Source organism: Corythoichthys intestinalis, chromosome 12, assembly GCF_030265065.1.
Source record: "Corythoichthys intestinalis isolate RoL2023-P3 chromosome 12, ASM3026506v1, whole genome shotgun sequence".
In the NCBI taxonomy this organism is placed as follows: Eukaryota; Metazoa; Chordata; class Actinopteri; order Syngnathiformes; family Syngnathidae; genus Corythoichthys; species Corythoichthys intestinalis.
Genome location: NC_080406.1, coordinates 26,288,402 through 26,315,600, shown reverse-complemented (window position 1 = coordinate 26,315,600; position 27,199 = coordinate 26,288,402). Strand labels below are relative to the sequence as shown.

Genomic DNA, 27,199 nt, shown 5'->3' with positions numbered 1-27,199 from the left:
TTTCTTTTTGTGAAAGATTACAGGAGAAAATAAGCAGAAATAACATGGACTGTATGCGAGGGTGTGTCACAGTCTAAAAATAGCATTCGTGCGGTACGCTATTAACCTCATCTGATAGATAGACGAGCAAAGCGTTATTATAATTATTTGAAAGTTTCAGTTTGTCCTGATATTTTGTCGTATTTGCTGCAGTTTTTATTATTCCAATCTAAATTAGTAAAGAAATTTGAATTTACTTATTTATTTATCTGTTCATTCAATTCAAACAATCACAACTGTTTTGAATGAGTTTTCTTCACGTTTGGTAACATCAAAGATGTAAATTGGTCATTCGACTGGTGAGAGACAGACAGGCCATTATTATAATGATTTGAGAATGTAAGTTTTGCCTAGTTTGTGGTTGCTTTTTTAAAATTTATTTATTTATTTTTTTAAATAGATCTAAACAAATGAACAGTTATGAATGGGTTTTCTTCAGGACTGTCCACGTCTGACGTAACATTTTGTAACGCAATTGGCCACGTGACTAATGACGTGTACACTGCCGTAAATTCATCCTGTAGGATACACATGCATGTTAGTCACCGGTGAACATTTCAGGGCGAGAAACGTGACGGCTAAAACGGTTTATACTGGGCTGACTGGAAATCTTTTAAAGGTAAGTAAAGTATATTCCCCTTTTTGAGTTGTTAGAGTCCATAATGAACTTTGTTTTAAGTCAAACACACGACTTGGGTTCGCTTTAACGACAACGTGGTCTCCTGGTTGAATGTACTTTATTGTATTAGTAGAATATAACTACTTCACACTCCTTTTGATTTAGGCTGAGCAAATACTTGACTCGTATAACACACTTAACCACTTTGTTGCACCATTAATATTCACTTAAAACTAACCTAATTTTATAACCTCTCAATTTTAATAAAATTGAGATGATAACATTGTAATCATCGTAAACCGATTTTCTCTGCTGTAATTTCACGTATGCTTTATTAGCGTGTAAAACTATCCCTTCCAGTTTCCAAACAAAAATTGTAAAGTTGTAGGCGACAAGATTTTGTAACCGCCGCTAACTTGCATAACTAATAAACGAGCTCCCTCTAACGGTGGTATGTGTAGTACAGTTATGCACCACAAGCACTCATGTTTTCACAGTATTTCATAATACCGCATACATATACACATTACAATGTATTTGGGTGTCTGCCTGCCATTTCCTTAGAGAAAATGCCTGGAGATATCAATAAAGGGAAGAAGGCCTTTGTCCAGAAGTGTGCCCAGTGTCACACTGTGGAGAATGGAGGGAAACACAAGGTCGGCCCAAACCTTTGGGGTCTCTTTGGTCGCAAAACGGGTCAGGCAGAAGGCTACAGCTATACAGATGCCAACAAAAGTAAAGGTAGGATCTGTTTATGTGGGGCTGATGATGGTGATAGCCAATTTTTTGGTGGAGACATTCTTTTCTTGAATTACAGGTATTATCTGGGATGAGAATACGCTGAATGTCTACTTGGAGAACCCGAAAAAGTACATTCCCGGAACAAAGATGATCTTTGCTGGCATCAAAAAGAAGAACGAGCGTGCCGACCTTATAGAATATCTTAAATCTGCCACTTCATAGGAAAAAATTTCCAAGAATTGTCATTTTCTTCTCAACTGTTAAGTTTTATCTCAGTAATGCCTGTTTTCGGTACGATCAGTCTTCCTGGTAAGTGTGATATCATCCCTGGTTTTAACCGGTTCCATTTTATATATAATTGTATAATTTATTAAACCATATGTACTGTATTCAGATTAGAAACTGTTAAAGCTGCTCACTCAAATATTTGTTGTAGATTGTTTGTTTTTAAACCTGTTGTCATCAATTTCATGTTTGTTTACAGTGTTAGGAACAAACAGCACACCGTTATGAACTTTGTTACATTAAATAAAACACCACCAAATATCATTGTGCAAGTGTCATGTCAGGATTTTTTTTTAATATATATATATATATATATATATATATATATATATATATATATATATATATAATCTGGGCCTTGTAGTAAAAAAAATCTGAAATCTCCAGTAGGTATGTGCCGGTATGATATTCTGACAGGATGATAACCTTAAACCAAAATATCACAGTTTCACGGTATTTCAATTACAGCTCTAAAATGTATTTGACATCTGGGTAAAAAAAAAAAAAAATCCATTGAACAGGATTTTTATTTTCAAAACGTATTAGCAAACTGGAACTTAAGTATAATGTTAAAACAAATTAAAAATAATTAATACCTAAATTATTCAAACTAAAATTGAAATAAATGCAGTCCTTAAGGTAAGCCTAAACCCACATCCACAGCTCAACATTATTACCATCAGAACAAAAATAATTGAATTATTTTCCATTAAAAGCATGCGTGTATGACTCGCATCATGTTTACATTATACACTTTCTCAACGCAGTCAATTGCCAGAGAGAAAAAAAACCCCACCCCCACTAGACACACTAAACACGCTGGAGTTAACTCGTAGCTGGTGGGAAACGTTCATGACAGTGTTTATTAACCTTTAATTTTGTAAAATTGCGAAATCAGATGGGAGGTATTGCCTACTCGATAGCCACCCTCCTCAAACATGTTTTACATGAAGGCTGGCCCTCCTCATCTAAGCCGCAGCGTCTAACTTTTTTAGTAGCGAGGGATTTTACCATGCATTTTTGGGACATAAAAAATAGCTAGTACCTTAGTGACGGTATGACGGAAAATTTTTGCGGTTTTGAAACCTGGAGGTTTTCATGCCACTGCATACCTTGAAACTGGTATTTGGCACATGTCTAATCTCCAAAGACAAAAAATACTTCAGTGTTTGATAATTCAACTTCTATTATTTCTGTCTCCGCATCAGTCACGGACCCTTGGACTTAACATCAATTTATGTGTGGACTTTTGTTATAAAATGGATCAAATTAGTGATTGAATACATTCTGTATGCGTTGACAATTTTTTAAAATAATCCTTTAAAATGCAAGTACAAAGTACATATGAGCAAAAGCAAAGAGTATGGCACCTTAGTGAAACCCCTTAATGTTATTTTTTTCCTCTGTACATGAGTCTTTGTTTCAAACAAATTCAACCAGTTAAAGTACAAGCATTCAAGTTTAGCAATTCAATTTCTGATGGCACAAATATCAGTTCATATACTTTGACAAAATCAGATTTTTTTTTTTACAATGTAATTTCTTGAAAAAATAAGAGTATTTATTGAGATGTAGCATTGGAAATAGATACATTGAAGACATGCTTTTCACCCCCCCCCCCAAACTATATATATATATATTTTTTAAAAAAGTACCATTGTGTCATTTTCGGACTATGAACCGCTACTTTTTTTCCCCTCATTTTGAATCCTGTGGCTTATAGTCCAGTGCCGTTTATTTGTTGATTTATTTGGCTAGGTAACACTTTCTTTGACAGCGGATGGGCATTAATGGCATTATGAATTGTGTCACTCACGCCATTTATGTCCAGCTTGGATCTTTACATCCATTCAAAATTGAGATAACTTTACCAGATGACACAAAATGACATTTGTCATAGGCTTTCATTAAATCTCTTGGCAGTGTCATGTCATAATTATGATGGTCATATGGCGCCACTGTCCAATAAAGTGTCACCAAACACCATAACTGTCAATTAATGAAACAACTGGGTCAGTAACTGAATAAATAATTAGCACAGAACATTAATTTTGAATGTTATTTACCTCTGTAGCGCTGCAATGCATGTTAGGAGGCATGTTGGACGACAACAGTGTTAACAGCAGGTGGCAGCAGAAGTTGATTGCCTCTACCAAGGAGGCAGTGATGGCCAAATGAAGCTTTTTAAAGCAATGAAGTGGATTGCACAAAATGTATTTTTTATTTTTAATACGTTATGATTATATATTAGTATTCTATGTATCAAGGGCATAGGTTTGCATAGGGACGGTAGGGACATAACACTACCAACTTTTCAGGATGCTCAAATAGTCCCCACCAACTTTTAAGCAACCTTATTCGCATGATATGACTTTAGTTATGTAGGTAATTTAGATCGTCTTCCCATATGTTGTAAGGATAAAATTGACCCTATCTTTATTAAGTGAATTATTTTCATTATGTTCACTTACATTTACCCTTTTTCACTTGCTGAATGTGCCGTTCCATTTTCTTTCTCCCTCACACGTACGTTTGACTGGCTGATGACTTAACACACCTGCGCACTCACAGCCCCAACAGAAACGCAACATGTCAACAACATGCCGCTTCCTCCGCCCCTTTCCAAGAGGAGGAATATTAGGGTTTTCAGCCAGCGGCAGCAGCCACTGTAAGTAATGTAAAAATATGTCAATGTTGTTGAGTTGGGGAACACACCACTAATTTGCTACTGACAGTCCGACCTGCATAAGAATTAGGATAAAATTAAACTGTGAATTTGCTAACCTGCTTAGCTGCTAAGCTGCTTAGAGAAAAGTGTCCTCCTGTATGTGTTTTCTACTGTTAAATTTATGTAACTTGTAAAAAATGTAGTGAACCGAGGTTTAGTTTCTTCACACCAATTTTGATTTTTATTTATGTTGTCTTAAAGCAGAAATTTTTTGTTGAGTTTGGCTGTGCTTTTGGACACAAGCTGTAGTGCTTTACCTGAAGGAAGGCTCCATTCTTATTTATTAATCCAGACATTTATTCTGGAAGTTTTCAAAATGTTTCTCTGGCAGTTTTTGAAAACAAAGGTTGGAATCAACTGGTTCACCTGAACCAATAAACATGAAAGTTAGTATAAGGAAATATAGATTTATTTTTGCATTGATCATTTAGCCTCTCAATTAATTAGGTTCATATTTGTGAGAAATGTAGCCCTGACCCCAATTCACCCAATCTGTTTGGTTTGTACCGTCCACAGCAAGAAATGTGTTTCCAGGTTATGCTCTTATATCATCCCTACCAATGTTGAGACCAAACATACGCCCTTGCTATGTATTTATATGTAATATGTAGTATTGTATATTTTGTATGTTAGTTTTTTCACCACTGCTTATTTGGAGAAAAAAAAGACAACAGTTAGTGTAAAATAGCTCACTCTAGTGTTCAGAAAAGCACCTACAAAGCCAAGAAGCCAGCATTCTTCCACTTAATAAATGCCAGCCCTTGATTATTAAGATACAGTTTACATTTTCTACCTTGTTGGGTGGATTTATTTGACGTAATTGTCGTTGGAATAGTCTTTTATCAGTATAAAGGGTTGAATGTATGTTTTATAGTCTAATAAACAAGAAGTCTTAAATATGTTTGGCAAATACTATATAAAAAATATGCATTTTGGAGCGATTCTGAAATAAGGACGATCCGTTGACATCTGTCTACAGGCTTTGGGTGCTGAACCGAGCCTCAGGAGCCTGCAAGCTCAGCTCCATGACGAAGCCCACGTCAGCGGGCCTAACCAACCACAGGCAACACAGTCATTTGCACACAACAAGACACACACGCACCGCGCTGATGCTCGCTTGTGGATCTCTCTCTGATGTTTTCCTACCACTGTTTCTGGTGGATCGCCTCCTTCAGCCCTAATAGTAGCTACTGGCGAACTTGAAGGAGGTGAGATGTTTTACAAAGAAAGACACCCTCGGAGTGGAAGCTGGACTAGATGAGGGGTGTGGATTCCGTGATTCTCTAACCTGGTGGACCTCCAGCCCAGCCTCATAGATGATCTTTCCCTGTGCGACTTCGTGGCTTTGGTTCGCCGAGGAGCATCTGGAGCAACCGGAAACCAGGTATGGCAGTGGCCAATATGGTGTGTTTCTCTGACGTGGAAACTTTCTTGGACTCGCACCCCGAGTTATTCGAGGACTACCTGAACCGAAAGGGCACTTATGGCATGGTGGAAAAGTGGCTGAAGAACCACCAAGCGGCCAAGGCGGGTCCGGCGGCTGCGACCCCGGCCGAGCCGAGGGACGAAAAGGGCGCCGCGCTGAAGGACAGCTGGGCGAGCAAATGCGATGGTCTGCAGCGGAGAGCCTCGCAGAAGGAGCTGCGCAAAACTTTTGCCCGCTCCAAAGCCGTCAACGTCAACCGAACCTACGACGAGCAAGTCACCTCGAGGGCCCAGGAGCCGCTGAGCAGCATGCGGCGGAGAGCCCTTCTGAGGAAGGCGAGCTCGCTGCCCCCGACCACCGCGCACATATTGAGCGCCTTGCTCGAGTCCAGAGTCAACATTCCGCAGTACCCGTCCACGGCCGTGGATTTCAAATATTACCTGAAGGAGAACAACGAGAGGGAGTTCTTCCTGGAGCTCGTCAAAGACATTTCCAACGACCTGGACCTGACGAGCCTCAGCTACAAAATCCTGGTGTTCGTGTGCATCATGGTGGATGCGGATCGGTGCTCCCTGTTTCTAGTGGAGGGCACCGAGAACAAGAAGACGCTCGTGTCCAAGTTCTTCGACGTGCACGCGGGCACCGCGGTGCTGCCCTCCATGAACTCGGGCGAAGTGCAGGTGCCCTGGGGCAAAGGTATCATCGGATATGTGGCTGAGCATGGAGAGACGGTCAACATTCCGGACGCTTACCAGGTGAACCACCCCTCCTCCAAATAATGTACACATCACCACACCAAACTGTTGCACGCAGTGGTTGCACAGGTTGTTCAGTGATCCCTCGTTTTCCGCGGTTAATGGGGTCCAGAACCCGCCGCGATAAGTGAAAAACCGCGAAGTAGCCTCCTCCCCCATTTTTTGTTTTGTTTTTGTTTTGTGTGTTCAATGTATTTATTGAGATTTCGCATTGGAAATAGATACATAGAAGACATGTTTTTCACCCCCCCAAACTATAATTTAAAAAAAACTTATGTACCGTCAATTTCGGACTATAAACCGCTACTTTTTTCCCTCATTTTGAATCCTGTGGTTTATAGTCCAGTGCGGCTTATTTGTATTTGTATTTGGCTAGGTAACACTTTCTTTGACAGCAGATTGGCATTAATGACATTATTATGTCACTCACTCCATTTATGTCAAGCTTGGATCTTTACATCCATTCAAAATTGAGATAATTTTAACAGATGACACAAAATGACATTTATCACAGGCATTCATTAATGCTCTTGGCAGTGTCATGTCATAATGATGAAGGTCTTATGACAGTCTTATGGCGCCGCTGTCCAATAAAGTGACACTAAACACCATAACTATCAATTAATGAAACAACTGGGACAGTAACTGAAGAAATAATTAGCACAGAACATTAATTTTGATTGTTATTTACCTCTGTAGCGCTGCAATGCATATTAGGAGGCATGTTGGATGACAACAGTATTAATAGCAGGTGGCAGCAGAGGTTGATTGTCTCCCACAAGGGAGCAGTAATGGCCAAATGAAGCTTCTTTAAGCAATGAAGAAATGGTGGTTCATTTGATCTTATGAAAATCTTATGATGCCGCTGTCAAATATAGTGTTACCGGTTAATATCTTTTGGTGTAAATATCCTATTATACGGTTAGGAAAGCTTTGGCTTATCTATGAAGAAATGATATTTTCGTGTCAAATCTGGTGGGTCGCGTCTTATAGTCAGGTGCACCTTATAGTCTGAAAAGTACGGTGTATATACTAGTATGTCTTAATAAATGGCTTTTAAGCACTTCAAATGTAAAAAAAAAAAAAGTAAAAGATAAGTTTTAAACATGTTGCTGTCCCACCAAATTATTTTTAACAAGAAGCAAGCAGAAAAATGCTTAGCTTTATTAAATGCTCCATTGAGTGAGTCCACTCAAATCCGCTCAAGCTGCTCACTTACACACAATGAGTTGCCACAACAATTGTTTAACAAGTTAAACAATGATTGATGCATGCAGTGCTTTGAAGTTCGCATCTCTAGCAAGAGCAAACATTAAATGTCTGTCAATTATTGTTAACTTTAACAAGCAGCTCCATTGCACTGCCTGATGAACAAAGAGTAGGGAGAGGGAAGGAGAGTGAGTCGACGCGATCGGCTCGGGACAGCTCATCAGTACATAATTTTTTTTTTTTAAATAGGAAAAAAGAGTCCCCCCCCCACTTCTCAAATAGATTATTATAATGTTTTTTGCTATATGATGTATTTACCTGAAATTGCTTGTCCATAAAACCAATGATTACCTGAAATTGCTGATCCATACAACCAATAATTTATGAAGTAAAATCTTGATGATTATCAGGATGCTCAAACTTTTACATGCCACTGTATATGCTCAGAAAAATGTATCTGGAATGCATTTGCAATAACTAACTCTCTGCCACTGGCAGCAATGGATGTCCAGTTAAAATGGATTGGATGTCTATTGCCGTCAATGGCACTGTCTGAAACATGATCATTCACTGTCAGCTCTCCCGGTTCAAACAGGCTGGGCGTTTATCAATGTCGGCCAATGAAATAATATCGTCCTGTTTTGGAACAATCTGTAAATAATTAATTGCGCCTGAAATGCCCCTGTCAAATCGCCTTTAAAGTATTCACCCCTGGTGTGATGTAACTCGTGACGGACACTACATCAAGGTTCATTGGAAATGCATGTCCTATGCTCCACGTGTTTGCAAACTAACCAAGCCATTACAAACGCAGGTTTCTCAAACTATTCACAACAAGCCCTAATCAACAGCAAGTTTGTAAACGCTAATGCCTGAGTTCCATCATCTTTCTAAACTCAATCAAAGCCAACAGCATTCAATACACACAAGTTCACCAAAATGTATATTTGGCAGGAAATTGATAGAAATACACTACTTCTGTCATTTGCTCCAGACAAAAGGGTAGTGTACACAGTTTATCCCATTTCAGAAACAGTGAGCTATCAAGAGCATCAACAGATTTGTTCCCAAGCTAATCACCTCGATAAATTTAGCATGAAAAAAAGATTGAGTGCCTAAAGTTCATTGGACTTTTATGGTAAAAAGCTTTTTCGTTTTAGCACTGGCTATTTGTGGCTTTTTTTTTTTAATTTTTATTTTTTAAGTCTGTACAACGCCAATATGGATTGATTGATAATGATACGTCAATTATCATTATCAGTCACATTTCATATGAAACATGTAAGCATTCATCTTCTGAACCGCTTATTCTCACAAGAGTCACGGGGGTGCTGGATCATATCCCAGCAAACAACGGGCACAAGGCAGGTTACACCCTGAACTGGTTCCATGTAAATATTGCCAAATTATTTTCGTAACACAAAAACCTGCCACATGAATGCAGTGGACAGCATTACATTACAGTTCTATAGACAAGTTATACTATTTACTGCGACTAGCTGACAACCAGTTCAGGGTGTATCCTTCTTCCTGTCCGTTGTTAGCTGGGAGAGGCTCCAGCACCCCTGCGACCCTCGTTAAGATAAGCGGCTCAATAGATGAATGAATGACTCTTGTATATACCTACACTACGGTAGAAGCTTCCATCTTTACGAGTTAATAAGATACCGTCCTTGTCTGTGGTGCTCACAGGATCGTCGTTTCAGTGATGAAATTGACAAGCTAACAGGCTACAAGACCAAGTCGCTCTTGTGTATGCCCATTCGCAACAGCGATGGAGAGATTATCGGTGTGGCTCAGGCCATCAACAAGACTTCAAGTGTGGAGCTCTTCACTGAAGATGATGAAAAGGTGATCTTTTTATTATGATGGGGTGACACCTGTTGTGAATTTGACATTTGCAGACCATATCATTACTACTAGTTTATTTTTCGTTGTTTGATTTTCATATGCTCTTTCTTCACAGCCAATTATCTTGCCTGTCAAGAGCCAAAAAGGGTATTACGTTTGTTCGCGACATATCTAAAAAAGGTTGATCTTAGCACACCCAAATAATTCCTGAAAGGCTTTAAATCCGTTCGACTAAATTGGAATACTGACTACTGACTTGTATGTTAGTTTATATGAAAAAATTACTCCTAATTAGTTTGTACAGTTACAGATGGAACACCCTAGTGATGATAAGCAATTCAACAAATGAATGAATGTTTTTTTTTTCTGCAGGGTCAGTTGTTTGTAGGCCATGAAGCTTAATGGCACAATCCTGCTACCTACTTATATTGTCCCTTCATTGCAAGGAAACCAATCTGAATTTATGGTGGCTGGATGTGTAACCCCTTCAGTTCGTGGCAGGGGTGTGAAGCTCACTCTTATCTCAGGTTTCGAATGTATCCTAAGGAAAAAAAAATTAAGTCAGTGGTCCCCAACCTTTTTTGCACCACGGACCGGTGTGGAGGAGGCCTTTTTTTCACTGGCTGACAATGTGTGGCAGAAAAATACAGCAAATATAAAATAACACGACAGGGCTAAAAACGAGCGTGAAGTGCAGGGAAAATGTAACTCACCATGCTCTGAATCAACCTTTTTTTTTTTTTTTTAAAAGAGAACTTCGGACTTGAAGACTTGTAGGTTCTAATAAGCCACACTTGTTCTCTTTTACTAAAATAAGTTATTAGAAACACCTAAAATATTGCCATTGATTTAAAAATCTATAATATTTTGTACACGTTTTGACCTACGGAGGGCGCCATGTTTTATGGACGCTTGGGGTATAGACCTAGATTGTTACTGTCACTCGACGGATACTACCTTGTACAGCAATTACTTCTACGCGGCAAGACGTCCAACATATGCCCTCATCGGTTAAAAGTGGGGAGTACTTACTATTTCTGTTTTTATTGAGTCTTTTATTACCTTTTCATTGCCTCAAAATACTTTTTGCATTTGTTTCCCTTCTCATACTTTTAAGCATTGTGTTTTCTTGTGGTAGCTTTAAAGCAGACGGTTAATCTGTTGACCACATTAGTCACGTAGCATATTTAAACCTCCATTATTTCATATTACTACGTTTAAGTATGTTCTTATGGCATCTTTTGTGTGTTCCGTCTGTATGCATCTAAACAAAACAAGCTAAAAATGCACGGTAGTACTTTGGGTGTCAAATTTGCCTGTTGTAGCACGTTTCGCCGGGGTAGCACATTTTGGCAGAACACCGTTTTTTTTCCTGCTCTCGTCCCATCTCATCCTGTCTTTCCTGTTCATTTTGCGTTTGCTGCTCGTTTTGTGACATATCGAAATATCATGCTCATTAATGTCCCTCTCGGTTTCAAATTGAAATTTGGGATTTTGTGCAATATATCCGAGCTTCTAGTATACTGCTTTATAATTTTTTTCTTTTCATTTTATGATTGCAGAGCAGTTTGAGAGAAAAGAGAGTACATGAGCCAGATGCAAGGTTCACAAGCCTCACAAATCATGTGTGGCATTTCAAACATTCATTAGTCTCTGCAGGATTCTGGTGTTGGTGGTACATGAACAGAACGATGCTGCTATTGCTTTTATTTTTTTCATGCTATGTATGTTCATAAGGTAGGTGTTGCAGATGCGGCGAAATAAAAGTGAAAGCAATCTTCTTTTTTTTCTTACAAGGCAATGAAACACTAATTGGTTCTTCCCCTGAAAGACTGTCTGTAATCCTATACTCGGAATATCTCATTTGTGATGCAGTTCAGATATGTATTAAGTATCTGTACGGCGGTTCTGTTTAATAACACTGCCCTCTGGTTTTCTATTTGTTGTCAGTTGTATTTTGATGTGTTCTAGAATGAAAGTTTGTAAGTGCTGGAACAGATAAACAGATTGTAAGCAGGTCTTTGCGTTTCTTCCATGAGAATATTGCTTTTTTAACTTCCGATTTTTCCTATCATAGGTGACTAAGTCACTTTAAAATGATGAGTTAATTGACTGTCATTGTTTTTAGTATTTATTTCAAGTGAATCAATTTTTAAGGCATTGTCTACATATGCCAGTAAGCTTATAGTTCCAAAATGCTGTTGAGTGCTAGATATGCTGTTACTTGGTGTGCTTTTAGACTTTACTACGCCGGAGTCTCTCTCTCTCTTTTTTATTTATTTTTATTTTTATTTTTAATAGTCAGTACAGTAAACAGTACCTAGTGTTTGCCATGTCAGGATCCCCTCTTCCTCCAGTTGCGTCGCTTCCGTCCTTCAGTTCCAGACGGCGTCAGGTCCCACTTCCTTGTTCTCATGCTGTTGCTGCTTCCCCCGGTGCAGACTCCTCTTGCGAGTCCCAACCCAGTTTTTGAGTTCGGACGGCGGGCTCTCGTTAAGCGAGGGGACGCTCAGGACCTGAGCGGCCATGATATCCTCCTTCTCTCGCCTCCCTACTTTTTCCACAGTATCCTTTTCTCTCAGCGAGGTGACTCACTTGCGAGTAAGCCCGAATAGTCATTGAATGTAACGGCATTTAACACAACGTACCTCACAGTATCTTATTTTTTAACTTCATCTTATTATTATGACGTATAATACATGTTTTTTGACAGTTATTTAGAGGTTCAGGAGTTGTCTTGGGGAACTTAATGGGTTAATTCCGATTTATGTGGAAATTCGGCTTACATCGCCAGCCTAGGAACGGAACTCGTTCTTAACCCGGGGACTATATGTATTTTTTTCTGTCGTGTTTGGGTGTGTGCTTTATAACGTACTATAAATGATTAAAGTCATTTACTTGCAGTCACTTGTCAGACAATATTTGCCTGGATGCCTAATATCTCTGTGTGCTCAAAGGTTTTTGCCAAAAGTTGATGCAAGTATCCCTCAGTTGGTATCTTTATAGATTTTTTTTTTCGCTTGCCTGTGTGTTCAGTGTTCTGCTTCAGTTTGGAGCTATCAACTATGATGCTTAATAGTCGGCAGTTAGACTGGCTCTGGGGCACTGGAGCCCAAAACTGCACAAGTGTGAAGAGAAACAGGGTGAAAATGGAACAGAGTCGCTTTATTGCTGGTTGACATGACAATGTTGAGTGGATTTTTTTCAAGCACCATTTGTGCTGCCACAAAATTTGCACTGTACGTTTTTACTGTAACAGTAGAGTGAAGAAATAGGATTGGCGTAGAAGTCACAGCAACAGATTGAAATGATCATTTATTCTCTTGCCAATCGCATACGTTTTATATGGTAATTGTTTGCCACATACAGTGGTATGAAAAAGTATCTGAACCTTTTGGAATTTCTCACATTTCCTGCATAAATTCACCATCAAATGTGATCTGATCTTTGTCAAAATCACACGGATGAAAAAACAGTGTCTCATTTAACTAAAAACAGCCAAGCATTTATTGGTTTTCATATTTTAATGAGGATAATGTACAAACAATGGCAGAAAGGGGGGGGGGGGTAGGTAAGTGAACCATCACATTTAATATTTTGTGCCTCGATGGCAGGAATAACTTCAACCAGACGCTTCCTGTAGATGCAGATCAGTCTGGCACATCTATCACAACTAATCTTGGCCCATTCTTCTCTAAAAAACTGCTGTAGTTCAGTCAGATTCCTGGGATGTCTGGCATGAATTGCTGACTTTAGGTCATGCCACTGCATCTCAATGGGATTCAAGTCTGGACTTTGACTTGGCCACTCCAGAACGTGCATTCTGCTCTACTGAAACCATTCTGAAGTTGATTTACTTCTGTGTTTTGGATCATTGTCTGGTTGCAGCATCCATCCTCTTTTTAGCTTCAATTGTCGGACAGACGGCCTTCAAGTTTTCTTGCAAAACACCCTGATAAACATTTAAATTGCTTCTTCCATTAATGATTGCAAGGTGTCCAGGCCCTGAAGTAGCGAAACAGCCCCAAATCATGAAGCTCCCTCCACCATGCTTCACGGTTGGGATGAGGTGTTGATGTTGGTGAGCTGATCCATTTTTCCTCCACACATGATATTGTGTGTTACTCCCAAACAATCCAACTTTGGTTTCATCAGTCCACAAAATATTTTGCCAAAACTTCTGTGGGGTGTCCAAGTGCCTTTTTGCGAACATTAAACGAGCAACGATGTTTTTTTAGACAGCAGTGGCTTACACTGTGGAGTCCTCGCATCAACACCATTCTTGGCCATAGTTTTACATATATTTCATGTGTGCACAGAGGTATTGGACTGTGCCAGTGATTTCTGTAAGTTTTTAGCAGACACTCTAGGGTTATTTTTTTAACTCTGTGAGTATTCTGCGCTGAACTCTTGGCGTCATCTTTGGTGGACAGCCACTCCTTGGGAGAGAAGCAACAGTGCCAAATTTTCTCCATTTGTAGACAACTTCTCTGACTGTCGATTGATGATTATCCAGACGTTATGAGATGGTTTCGTATCCTTTCCCAGCTTTATTAAAATCAACAATCCTTGATCGCAGGTCTTCAGACAGCTTTTATGACCGAGCCATGATGCACATCAGACAAAGCTTCTCATCAAGATATTTCTTACCAGTTGTGTGTGTTTATAGCGGGCAGGGCAGCTTTAAACCACTCATCAGTGATTGGGCACACACCTGACTTTAAAATGTAAATGGTAATATTACTTTTAATCGCTCTTTAAGCCTCCTTAGGCTGAGGGTTCACTTACTTATTTTTCCCCTTCCGTCATTGTTTGCATGCTATCCTCATTAAAATATGAAAACCGATAAATGTTTGGGTGGTTTTAGTTAAAGCAGGCACTGTGATTTTGACAAAGATCATTTGATGGTGATTTTATGCAGAAATGTGAGAAATTCCATAAGGTTCAGGTACTTTTTCATACCACTGTACAATATGTTGTACCAGCCTGACACTAATAAATCAGTATAGGAATTTTATGTATTCATAATTTGCATAATTATTCACACTCATTTCAACTTTCTGAATTTCTTCAGTCTTTATTGAGCAGTCTCATCCAACCATATGGGTCAACTTTTCTTTGTGTTAGTTTGAAAGTCTGACACTCTACACATCACTGGCACAACTGAATTGCTGTTTTCCTCTGTGTGCTACACTTTAAGTGGCTTTACCATTGCATTAACAACACACTAATGCTGGCTGTAGATGAATTAGTAATGAAAACTAATGGTAGCAACCTCAACACAGAACACGATAAACTAACACCGGATGTTGCGTCGCAGTGATGTAGGTCACAGTAATAAGAAAATGTATCTCACTCTTATGAGGGTTAGGAAATACGGCAATATTAAATGTCATTACAAAGATTTTAGATTGTCTTCAACAATAATTTATTTGCATGCTGAAACCGTATAGGCTATCTAAACACATGCTGGTTGGATTAATCCCACGCTGCTTTAATTTAGTCGTGATGATCCTCTGCGGGATGGAAGGCCTTTGGGGAGCTTCAGTAATGACTCAGGCTATGTATAATTGCATTGTCTTTTATAAACTATGATAGCGGTTGTCTTATATGCATGAACTTACTTCATTGTGTCACTTCATATAATGCATATTACCTTGGATAGGTTTGAGTTTTTTCATTGTAAGATGCAATGCACAGAAAAGCAACTTTTCAATTCTAAACTCTTTCAGCAAGGAACTCAACTTCAAGTGTTTTATTAAGATGCTGCTTATTCAGTCTGCTAATATGTTGCTCATGTTCTTTGCAAAGACCGTTAGTTGAATTTTCTTTACCAACAATCAAAACCTCTTCATGAGGATATAAGATTATCACACTGTTAAATTGTTTAAGATAGTAGGTTGACTTGAAGTCTCTATATATTATGTTGATCAAGAGATATTGAGGCCTTTTAAAGCACAGTTCCTGTGCATTTTATGTCACTTCCTGTATATTTCTGCGCAATATTTGGTCACTTCCTATTGATTTTTGGCCAGTTCCTGTTGATTTTGAGGAATTTACGGGATGTTTTTGGTAGAAATAATAACAACTAGGCCTGCAAGCAGTACTGAACGGACCCTCGCAGTTTGGCGCAACTTGTACGCCACGCAACTCAGGGTGGTGGCAGATCGTCCCCTTCTCATCATCTCATGAGAAACTAATGTGCTCGAAACTCGCTTCTTTTTTTGTGAAACCTCTTTTGTGTTGTGGGCATAGCTGACAGAGATGTTTTTGTATATCCTAAGATGAGAAATACATTCACACACCTACTGCACGCAACTGAGCTGTGCAGACACGCCCTTAATCAAAACCAAAATGAATCTTCTAATTGGGCCAATTCGACTGAGGGTGCCACATTTCGTTACGACTTGGTGCTCGGGCCCTAATAACTGCCAATGGAGATTATTTTGAGAAGCTGAAAGTCTATGTAGCCAATGGATATTGATTTTGTGAGTGCTAGTTTAATGTTAAAGGGGTTTAAGAAATGACTGACACATCATCAGCTCATGCCATCTGACTTAGATTTTTTTTCTTTGAGTGCAGCAGATTTTTGCCGATGAAATCAGCGGCTATAATGAATTGTATTTAAAGTTTGAAAATCAGACCTGGATAAACATGGATGTTAAGAGATAGAAAACCTCAAGTGAAACGTGTAATTATTGCACTTTCTATTAATACTATTCCACTTTCGGTGACTTATTTTTTTTAGCAAGCTGAAATATGGCAGTGCACCATGTCTGAGGTAGCTGACAAGACAAGAACCAGTTACAAAGTGTGCCCCATGGTTTTCTGTCACTAACAGCTGTGCAGATCAGGTAGAGTGGCTGCTCTTGAAACCACATTTATAGGGGATCAAGTAGATTATTTTAAGACAGACCGAGACTTAATTAAGTGAAAAGTGCACTCTATGTTTTGTAAAAAGAACAGAAGGAGCACTACGCCTTCTTTGCTCTGCGCTGCCTATTGATAAAGTACTAATGTAAATTTGTGTACTGTCTGTACTGCAATTCTCAAATGTTGATAATTATCAACACAACTCAACCTTCAGTACTTTTGAATCAAAGGTCATGTCTCGTTCTCGACATCAATACTCTTGCTTTTGAAAAGACAGGACCTGTTGATGCAAAATGTGTTTGCAAAACAACCATGAAAATGATTCTTGGTTTAACAACAATCCCCTTCTAATGTGTGCAATTCTCAAAGCTTAAATAAATTACTTGCTGGTTTGGAGAAATGAGGACCTTGTAATTTCTCACAACATGCCTTATATTAAAGGGCAGTTACGGACCACTCAATCATTGTAGGTAAGTAAGCCAAAATCTCGTAGGAACTGTTTTAAAAAAAAAAAATTATTATTATTATTATTAAACCACTTTATTACTGCTGGTCAGTCCACAGGTCTCTAGGCAAAAACCTGTGTTTGTAATGCAACCTTGTAATGTGGCCTGTCTGACAAAACATAATTAGCAAGAGCACTTCTTTTCTTGCATTTGCCTGTTAGTAGCGCAGACAGATCCATATTCAGATCCCCAAAGCCCCCCTTGCTAATGAATCTTCCTCCGCTCGGCCTATTGATGACTGCTTCCGTTCCGGAAGATCATTATGAGAGAATTCCAGAGGACAGCTGAAATAGCATAATGGATATGTTTATTTCCCAGTAAGTATCATTTGTTCTGCTGAAAAACAAAAACAAATCAAGCTGTGCAAATAATCGAATAATTGGGTCAAATGAAATTGCTGGCAGCAAGAAATATAAACTATCAATACTGGTTTCTATTGTCTATGATCATATGAATGCTCATGTGGTCAATGAAAAGTGACTCCTTGGGTCATGGGTGACCCAGTGAATTGTACTGTAAATTTTGGGTCCAATTTTGGACAGGGAAAACATTGGACTGGTAACATTTTTAAATTATTTTACAATTTGATGGTAATGCACATAGACCTGTGGTTCTCAAAGTGGTGTATGAGTACCACCAGTGTCACACCTTCTCCCTCTTGTAGTACATGAAAAAGATTGACTAGATTAAATGTTCAAACAACCCTTGTTTTTAATGCACTAGAATTCATTTATCAAGTACAATTCAATTTAACAAACAAAAGATAGATTTTTAATGTTTCAAAACAGTTTGTTCTGAAATATATTGGAACAACTTCTTAGCGCAGTGTTAATGCTTAAACTGTGGCTTACAAGAATAAGTAAAAACTTTTTTTGTAGCATTTTGGCCTACTACACGAATGTAATTTAACTCATTGGCTGCTAATGACGGCGTTAGATGTCTAATTCATTCGAAATGGGAAGAATGGCAGGGAATGTTGATGTCCACTCCATTTTGACTGGGAAGGGCGGGTAGAAATTAGATTGTCTAGCAGCATCAGTGTTGGCCCTGATAGTGGTGCTCGGAGAGGCAAGTATTCTTTGGAGTGGTATTTGCTATAAAATGTTTGAAAACTATTCTCATAGACGATTACAATAACTAAATTGTCATTTTTGTTGTTGTACTTTTAAGTGGTGGAAGTGGTGGACTCAAAATTTTCAGTGTGCAATTTCCTCCAAAATTTTGAAAACATTTACAATGTGGAAAATAAACATTTAAACACCCTGCGATTTTGCACTACTTAAAAATGAAGGGCGGGTTTGAAATATTCATGGTAGATGCTTGTCCACAGTGAGAGAAAATCTAAAAAAAAATCCTGAAATCACAGTGCTTGATTTTTTAAAACAATTTATTTGTATTACACTGCTGCAAATAAGTATTTGAACACCTGAGAAAATCAATGTTAATATTACGGTACAGTGGCCTTTGATTCCAATCACAGATGTCAAACGTTTCCTGTAACTTTTCAACAGGTTTGCACATACTGCAGCAGTGATTTTGCACCACTGCTCCACACAGATCTTCTCTAAATCAATCAGGTTTCTGGACTGTCACTGAGAAACACAGACTTTGAGCTTCCTCCAAAGATTTTCAATTGGGTTTGGGTCTAGAGAATGGCTAGGACCCTCCAGAACATTGATATGCTTTTTACGAAGCCACTCTTTGCTAATTCTGGTGGAAGACCCATTTTCAATGCTGTAACTGAGGGAAGGAGGTTATTCCCCAAAATCTCAGTCATGCTTGGCTTCTTTGATTTTCTAATAATTGCTCCAACGGTGGATCTTTTATCACCAAGGTGTTTGGCAATTACCCCGTAACCCTTTCCAGCCTTCTAGAGGTCTAAAATTCTGTCTTTAGACAGCTCTTTGGTCTTGACCATGTTAATAATTGGAGGTGTTTACATGTAGGTAACCGCCTCAAACAGGTGAAAAAGTCTACCTCCGCTCCACTTATTTGTTGGACTTTTTAAAGGCGACCAACAGGTCTTTAAGGCTCACAATTCTAGCTAATAGACAGGTTTTCAAATACTTACTTGCAGCAGTATTATACAAAGAAATGGTAAAAAAAATCATACACTGTGATTTCTGGATTTTATTTTCTTTGGAATGTCTCTCACAGTGGACAAGCACCTAACATGAAAATTTCAAACCCGCCCATCTATTCTAAGTGGGAGAACTTGCAAAATTGCAGTGTGTTCAAATACTTATTTTCCTCACTGTAGGTTATATTAAATGACTGAAATTTCCATAATTGTGAATGGGAGTATAATTACTTCTCTGTCAAAAATGGATGGATTGTTTGCAGTTGTGTAGGCTAGTAGTGTTTTATATGCAGAGGTGTTTATAATATTTTGTACAGCTGCTAATCAAACAAACCCCATTCATGAACATATTGTTAGATGATACCTGTACTCATAAATCAAAACGTATCAAAACTATACATACTGTATACTGTATCTCATACTGGGCTGTGTTTGTCCCAAAATCACTTCGTGAAGCATTACTCAACCGAAGCACATTTACACAAACCAGACAGCGGTCAATAAGGCTGTGCTTTGCACATCTTCATTTGTGGCCTAGTGAGTCATTGATACATTGTGTTGATCTGGATGGGGCAAGACATATCAGCAGCAACAGCTGAGCAACTTGCCATTCTTGTATTGTAAACTTCAGGTTGGACTGAGGGCTGGTAAATATTGGTGCAATTGTTGAACCGATTTTTTCTTGAACCAAAACAGATGCTAAACATTGATAACATAAGAGGAGGCCTAGGAAAGAAAGCCTCAGACAATATTTTGTGGGTATTTTTTGTACTATTAACCTTTTAGGTATGTAGATTTAATCATATGTGTACTGTAATTAAGCACCTCTTTCTACCAAGTCAAACTGATGTGACTAATGAATCAAGCACGGCAGGGTGTAAGAAATGTTGTTTGATTACATTAGTTATGTATAGAATATACGGATGCATTTATTGTATAAGCCCAAGGCACAGTAAGTCAGACAGATCAGTCAAATGGTAAAACGTCTTTTGGATTGATGAATTCAGCAAATCATGACGTCGTCAAAGGCTATTTCTTTGTTTTGCGATTATTCAAAGGCCATCTTTTCAACCTTAATTAGAAACGTGGACTCTACAGGCAAAAAGTAACTCCTGTTGTTGGTAAATTCTAGTAGAAAGCTTGTTTCCAGGATGTTGCTGAGAAAACAGACGTCAGTAATTTTGTGCCATCAGGCACTGAACATGAGCTTTACTGCTGCTACGGCTGCTGATGATAATCGACGATAAGACAATTTTATTCTTATGTGCGCAGGTACTGCAGATGTACCTGCCCTTCTGTGGCATTGCCATCTCCAACGCTCAACTCTTTGCTGCCTCAAGGAAAGAATATGACAGAAGTCGGGTAAGTGAACGGCCCACTCTTCCCTTCTTTGGAATCAGCAATACCACCACTGATGCTTGTCAATCAGATCTGGGTGAGGATTTGGGTCATAGACTTCACTATCAGTTGACGGGAAACGGGGCAAGGGGCCACTCCGTAGGGGGCCTATTTTCAAAAACTTAAAATTCAAATTTTTTCAAAACAGAAGCCGCTAGCGACCTAAAACCAAATCAGGCCCCTCCGTTAAACATATTCGTATGATATTTCCCAATTAATTATTTTTTTATATAACAGAACTTAAAATGGATATAAATTCTAAAATGTTATGCTAGATGCACAAAAATCACAATACTTAACATATCATATAAGTCTTTGCCCGAAATAGTGACTTAAAGAGCATACGACATGAGAAAAAAAGTCTTAAATAGCATGATTATGTGAATTTGAATCATATTTTGAGACAATTCGACTATATACAACAATGTAGCAAAGCGCAGATGACGAGAAATTAGTCTTTTAATCTGCCGGTTAGCCACGCCTACCGTTATAGGGCTCTAGCGTCCCCAACAGGTGGATGACGTCAGCGGGAGAATGGGCTCGTGGGTTTTACCCTCAGCCCATTGAGGGGGAATTATTGAGAACGAGGAAAACGCGACGGAGAGAGCCGTAAAATGTCATTGTTTCAGTCTCTCTACTCCAATATTTTTCCAGGATATTCTTTTTATCCAAGTATTTTTCCCCAATAGCTAAATAAATGGCTTGAGAAGGACCAGTCAGCCCATCGAGGGGGAATTATTCACAGCGAGGAAAACGCGACGAAGAGAGCTGCAAAATGTCATTGTTTCTGTCTATCTACTTCAATATTTTTACAGGATATTATTTTTATCCAAGTATTTTTCCCCAATTGCTAAATAAATGGCGTGGTCATGACAAATAACAGTCTTGTGCTAAATGGAATATGAAATAATAAAATGCACTTATTCAGGACGACATGGCAAAAGTACTCCATAATGGTCAAAACTGTTGACTTCACCTTTACTGTCGCACCTCCCTAACGATATTTTATGACACCTAAATCAGGCTTATGTCATTTCCCTTCTCCGGTTTCGGAGAATGTAAACAAACCAAGAGGCGTGACAGCTAGCCGACATGCTAACCCGAACCGAGTGATGTTTCAAAGTCTTTGAAGCGGAAAATCACACATAACTAGCCCGGAACTTTTGACATGACGACTGGGTTGTCGATTGGCTTCGCTGATCGGCAAACCGCCCGGCGGAGAGCAATTTACAGTTCGTTCCCCGGAGGAGGGCGGCTGCAGTTGTTATGCAGCTAACGTGCAGCTAATGTGCATGAGGAGAGCTTTTTACATGCCTATCAATGATCAAACGTAAGTAGTTCTTTATTTAAAGAAAGTTAGTAGTGTTTACTTTGTAATTGCTGTATTCGCGGCTATTTTTAACACAAAGTTGCAATTTCTGATCGGGTGGAAAATTTGACAGAACATCGGGCTCACCAAGAGTGCAAAAGCCGAGTATAGTACTCGCCCGGCGGGGGTATGTGCGACAAGGAGCATGTCAGCCACAAAATGCAAGCCACCTCCGTATTAAAATGATCCCAGTATTTGACATAATACAAAACAAGATGTTTACTCACTTCCTCGTAAGTCCTATGGTCCCACAGTAGTAGGGCTTGTTTTGGCCAATATCCACGGTGAATGGGAACCTTTTGAAACTCCAAAAAGGCGCACACGCCTCTCCCTCACACAGCAAGATTTTTCTGCAGCCGTTTGGCTGGCGTGATGCGAAAAATAAATGTATTAATCCGCAAAATCAGCTGAATCCTTAGTTCTTCTCATACAACAGTACGGCTGTGTAGTGAAGAGGACTCCTTCTACTGTACACGTCACAGCGCCCTCTTTCTCAACTCGAGACTGTTGTCGGAAGTCGCTCATTTTCATGGTGCGTGATTAAAAAAACTAAATAAATATAGCAATCGCTTCCACAAACATCCAAGCGGTCCATATCATTCAGGAGCATAAAATACCGCGTGTGTTATGAAATAAGCATGCTTTTTCATCTCACATGCACTTTAATTTTTTTTTATTTAGTGCAATTTTGACATAAGTTTTCATCAGCTAATAAATCACTCAATCTTCACATCACAAACTTAATACTTGAGGAAAGCATGCAGAATCATCTTACTTTTACTCAATAAAAGCAAATTTTGCATTTTTCTATTTACTGTACAATCACAACTTATTTAGGTTGAATTCCGATGTCACTATGGCCTCAGCACGTCTTGCCGGCTATCTGCAAATGACCCATACAGGACCCTTCAGGGTACGACTCTCACCAAGCACGGGAAGTTTGGCGCAGATATGTTGTAAATCTGCCAAGTTATGACTGCTCAAAATTTGTGGTGAGACAAAATGGCGATGGTCATTTTCACTTTCCTGTTTTGAACCCTCTGCTTTAACAAAACCTCAATATTTTTCATCAGGCACCTGAACACATGTCTAAAGGCTCCCCTGAACCAGGGTTGAGGTCAATTGATATTCTTCCCCTTGCAGGCGGAGCCTGTCGTGCAAAAATGCCGTTTCCTGCACCCAGCAGGGGGCGCCAGGGCTAATGGGTAATATTTTGATGCAGTCGTGTTCAGGCTGGGATACATCACATACATGCCAGATATGAAAAAGATCGAACCTTGCATCAGGGAGCTATAAGTCATTTACTGAATTTGGCATGTACAATCACTACTTATTTAGGTTGAATTCCGATGTCACTATTGCCTCAGCACATCTTGCTGATTATCTGGCCCTCGTCGATTTTAGATTGAAATGTTACATAAAATAAAACACGTAAAAGCTGAATTTTATTTGGATGGGCGCAGAAATGTTTAAATTACTACTTTTTTTTGCTGAAAAACAGGCAGTTGGCCGAAAATTACCTGGTTATTTGAATGTAAAATTACACTATTGTGTCTGGATACAAAATCCAACATGGCACAAAACAAAGAGCTTTTTAAGTTGAAATTTTTTGTAAATAAATGCATAAATCCGGGAATTTCTATAGATATGAACGTAAAACAGTCTAGATTCTTGGTTAAAAGCAAAAAACCGGGCAGTTATCATTCATTTTACGTAAATATTTAAAGCTAAAATTACGCTATTTATTTCCATCATTTCATTTTTTCCACAACGTTTCAAAGTGCATGCATTGTGCTAATTACAGTATGTTGACTCCTCGACCAAATCACTTTTGAGACACCCCTACCTGCTTGAATGCACAGTTTTCACCTAAATCCGGCATTAGAACGCAGCGTATGTTTGAGTTTATCGCAGTGAAAGCTGCCACGATGCTCTGTCTGGCCCAAGAAGCCGTGGCTCAATGGCTGTAGGAGTTGTCTTGTCAACTGATAATGAAGTCTATGGTTGAGTCTAATTCCAGCTGAGTGCTTGTCGGTCAACAATATAGTATACAGTGGGGCAAATAAGTACCGTATTTAGTCAACCACTAATTGTGTAAGTTGTCCCACTTGAAAATATTAGAGAGGCCTGTAATTGTCAACATAGGTAAACCTCAACCACGGGAGACAGAATGTGGGGGAAAAAAAACAGAAAAACACATTGTTTGATTTTTAAAGAATTTATTTGCAAATCATGGTGGAAAATAAGTATTTGGTCAGTACCAAAAATTCATCTCAGTACTTTGTTATGTACCCTTTGTTGGCAATAACGGAGGCCAAACATTTTCTGTAACTCCTCACAAGCTTTTCACATACTGTTGCTTGTATTTTGGCCCATTCCTCCATGCAGATCTCCTCTATAGCAGTGATGTTTTGGGGCTGTCGTTGGGCTTTAAACTTCCTCCACAGATTTTCTATGGGGCTGAGATCTGGAGACAGGCTAGGCTACTCCAGGACATTGAAATGCTTCTTACGAAGCCACTTCTTTGTTGCCCTGGCTGTGTGTTGGGAATCATTGTCATGCTGAAAGACCCAGCCACGTCTCATCTTCAATGCCCTTGTTGATGGAAGGAGATTTTCACTCAAAATCTCTCGATACATGGCCCCATTCATTCTTTCCTTTACACAGATCAGTCGTCCTGGTCCCTTTGCAGAAAAACAGCCCCAAAGCATGTTTCCACCCCCATGCTTCACAGTGGTTATGGTGTTCTTCGGATGCAATTCAGTATTCTTTCTCCTCCAAACACGAGAACCTGTGTTTCTACCAAGAAGTTCTATTTTGTTTCATCTGACCATAACTCCCAGTCCTCTTCTGGATCATCCAAATGCTCTCTAGCGAACCGCAGACGGGCCTGGACGTGTACTTTCTTCAGCAGGGGGACACGTCTGGCAGTGCAGGATTTGAGTCCCTTGCGGCGCATTGTGTTCCTGATAGTAGCCTTTGTTACTGTGGTCCCAGCTCTCTGTAGGTCATTCACTAGGTCCCCCCGTGTGATTCTGGGATTTTTGCTCACCGTTCTTGTTATCATTTTGACGCCACGGGGTGAGATCTTGCATGGAGCCCCAGATTGAGGGAGATTATCAGTGGGTTTGTATGTCTTCCATTTTCTAATAATTGCTCCCACAGTTGATTTTTTTAAACCAAGCGTTTTACCTATTGCAGATTGAGTCTTCCCAGCCTGGTGCAGGTCTTCAATTTTGTTTCTGGTGTCCTTCGACAGCTCTTTGGTCTTGGCCATAGTGGAGTTTGGAGTGTGACTGACTGAGTTTGTGGATAGGTGTCTTTTATACCGATAATGAGTTAAAACAGGTGGCATTAATACAGGTAACAAGTGGAGCCTCGTTAGACCTTGTTAGACCTCGTTAGGAGAAGTTGGACCTCTTTGACAGCCAGAAATCTTGCTTGTCTGTAGGTGACCAAATACTTATTTTCCACTCTAATTTGGAAATAAATTCTTTAAAAATCAAACTATGTGATTTTCTGTTTTTTTTCCCACATTCTGTCTCTCATGGTTGAGGTTTACCCATGTTGACAATTACAGATCTCTCTAATCTTTTCAAGTAGACCTTGCACAATTGGTGGTTGACTAAATACTTATTTGTCCCACTGTACATCTCTGAGAGAATGTTATGGGATGTACTTATTCATGCCATTCGTTGATATGTTATGGCGAGAACATTATGAAAACACAGTTCTGTGGGAGGGGAATGATTTTTATGTGCTTTGTATTAGATTCTCTGTGCCCTGCCATACATCAAGGACTTAATTTGCTTTGACTGTGGAAGCTTATCACGTCGCATTGTTTCTATGTTCTGAAGCACAATGTTTCTATCGTTGAAGAAGTGCAGCCTGCTGAGCACTTATTATGCTTTAGAGGCCAAACTCTTTGGCAGTTGTAACCTGCAGTTTCTTTGTTTGCCTCTAATATCCAGGCTCTTCTCGAGGTCGTCAACGACCTGTTTGAAGAACAGACCGACCTGGAGAAAATTGTCAGGAAGATCATGCATCGGGCTCAGACATTGTTAAAGTGCGAGCGCTGTTCTGTTCAATTGCTGGAGGACATCGAGTCACCGGTATTGTCACATTTTGTGAACCTTCGACAGTTTCGCACCAAATTAGGAGAGAAATGTTGAAAGTAAATGTAGTGATTTGTCCTTTTGAATGTTTCAGGTAGTGAAGTTCACCAAGTCTTTTGAATTATTGTCACCTAAGTGCAGTGCTGATGCTGAAACAAGGTACGTATGACGCTTGACTCTGCAGAAAGACCTTCTCCATTAGATGTGGCCAAATGGGAAAAAAAATCTACTTTTGCTTTTCATTTCTTCTCTTTTCATCTAGGTAACCTTTTCTCTGTGTGTCATATTTTTCCACATTTTGCATCTGAATCTGTAAAGCGTTCATCAAGGACTAAAAAAAAAAACTCTCCTCTAGGAGTAAAGAATAACAGGCAGACTGTGGGAGCTGTCTTTAATTTAATTTTGAGAATTCTCGCCACCGCTGGGCATGGCTGGGTGTGGAATGATTGAATTATTGTTCAGAATCTGTTGATGAATGCCATGTAAACTGCCCACAGTATTAGGTACACCTAGACACTAAGATCCAATAAGATTGTGTTTCGAGTACACTGTCAATCATGTTTTCATTGAAAACTTTGTTTACTGCAGTGGTATACAACACCACTGTCAGTAGATAAGACACACTTTACGTGACTGTAATATATTGTCATAAGAATAGAAATAAAATGACAAAGTAAGAGACAGACATGGCTTCCTCTCATCTTATTCATGTTCTGTCCCTAGTTTCAAGGACAGTATGGAAAAGTCTTCTTACTCTGATTGGCTCATCAACAACAGCATTGCAGAGCTGGTTGCATCCACAGGACTTCCTGTGAACATCAGCGACGCTTACCAGGATCCTCGCTTTGATGCTGAGGTAATCATTACATATGTTTGCATTGAAAGAGAGAAATCACATGGTTGTGCTTCCGCAGACATGACATACAAATCCACTGCAAAAAAACCTTCCTATTAACTCTCATTCATAATAAACTCCAACCTACAAGCAAATTCTTACTGACAGTAAACTAGGACCAACAAAAGCAGTGCCCATTATCTCCCACCGACTCTTGGGCCTGCAAAAAAAAAAAAAAAAAAAAAATCTCCATTGCCGTTTATTGTTCTACACACAAACCTCCCATTAGTGTAAATCCCATTTAGTAATTCCAATACAATGATTCACATCTTTGCCTACTCACATAATTCACATTCCAACACATTACTAT

At 39.2% G+C, this 27,199-nt stretch overlaps 2 protein-coding genes across 4 annotated transcripts in view; both read left to right on the top strand.

The window, feature by feature from the left end:
• Positions 1-501: 501 nt before the first annotated feature.
• LOC130927451 (cytochrome c-b-like) lies at positions 502-1,948 on the top strand. The gene is made up of 3 exons (XM_057853285.1): positions 502-658; positions 1,223-1,399; positions 1,476-1,948. The coding sequence occupies exons 2-3, from the start codon at positions 1,228-1,230 to the stop codon at positions 1,619-1,621; spliced, it is 318 nt and encodes a 105-aa protein (XP_057709268.1). The 5' UTR covers positions 502-658; positions 1,223-1,227; the 3' UTR covers positions 1,622-1,948.
• Positions 1,949-5,544: 3,596 nt separating this feature from the next.
• Positions 5,545-27,199, top strand: part of pde11a (phosphodiesterase 11a) — an 84,622-nt gene continuing 62,967 nt past the window's right edge. For 2 of the 3 annotated variants that reach the window (XM_057853277.1, XM_057853278.1), the window contains exons 1-6: positions 5,545-6,593; positions 9,495-9,653; positions 20,385-20,474; positions 25,851-25,991; positions 26,089-26,153; positions 26,718-26,850. In XM_057853277.1, coding sequence (XP_057709260.1) covers positions 5,799-6,593; positions 9,495-9,653; positions 20,385-20,474; positions 25,851-25,991; positions 26,089-26,153; positions 26,718-26,850 — 1,383 coding nt within the window. In that variant the 5' untranslated portion in view covers positions 5,545-5,798. Of the gene's footprint in view, positions 6,594-9,494; positions 9,654-12,126; positions 12,240-20,384; positions 20,475-25,850; positions 25,992-26,088; positions 26,154-26,717; positions 26,851-27,199 lie in introns of those variants that run through there. The other variant, XM_057853279.1, reaches the window with a different exon arrangement.

Coding starts and splice junctions, on each gene's coding strand:
- LOC130927451 (XM_057853285.1), top strand. CDS start 1,228: ATGCCTGGAGATATCAATAAAGGGAAGAAGGCCTTTGTCCAGAAGTGT. Junction 1,400..1,475: donor AGATGCCAACAAAAGTAAAG/GTAGGATCTGTT, acceptor CTTGAATTACAG/GTATTATCTGGGATGAGAAT.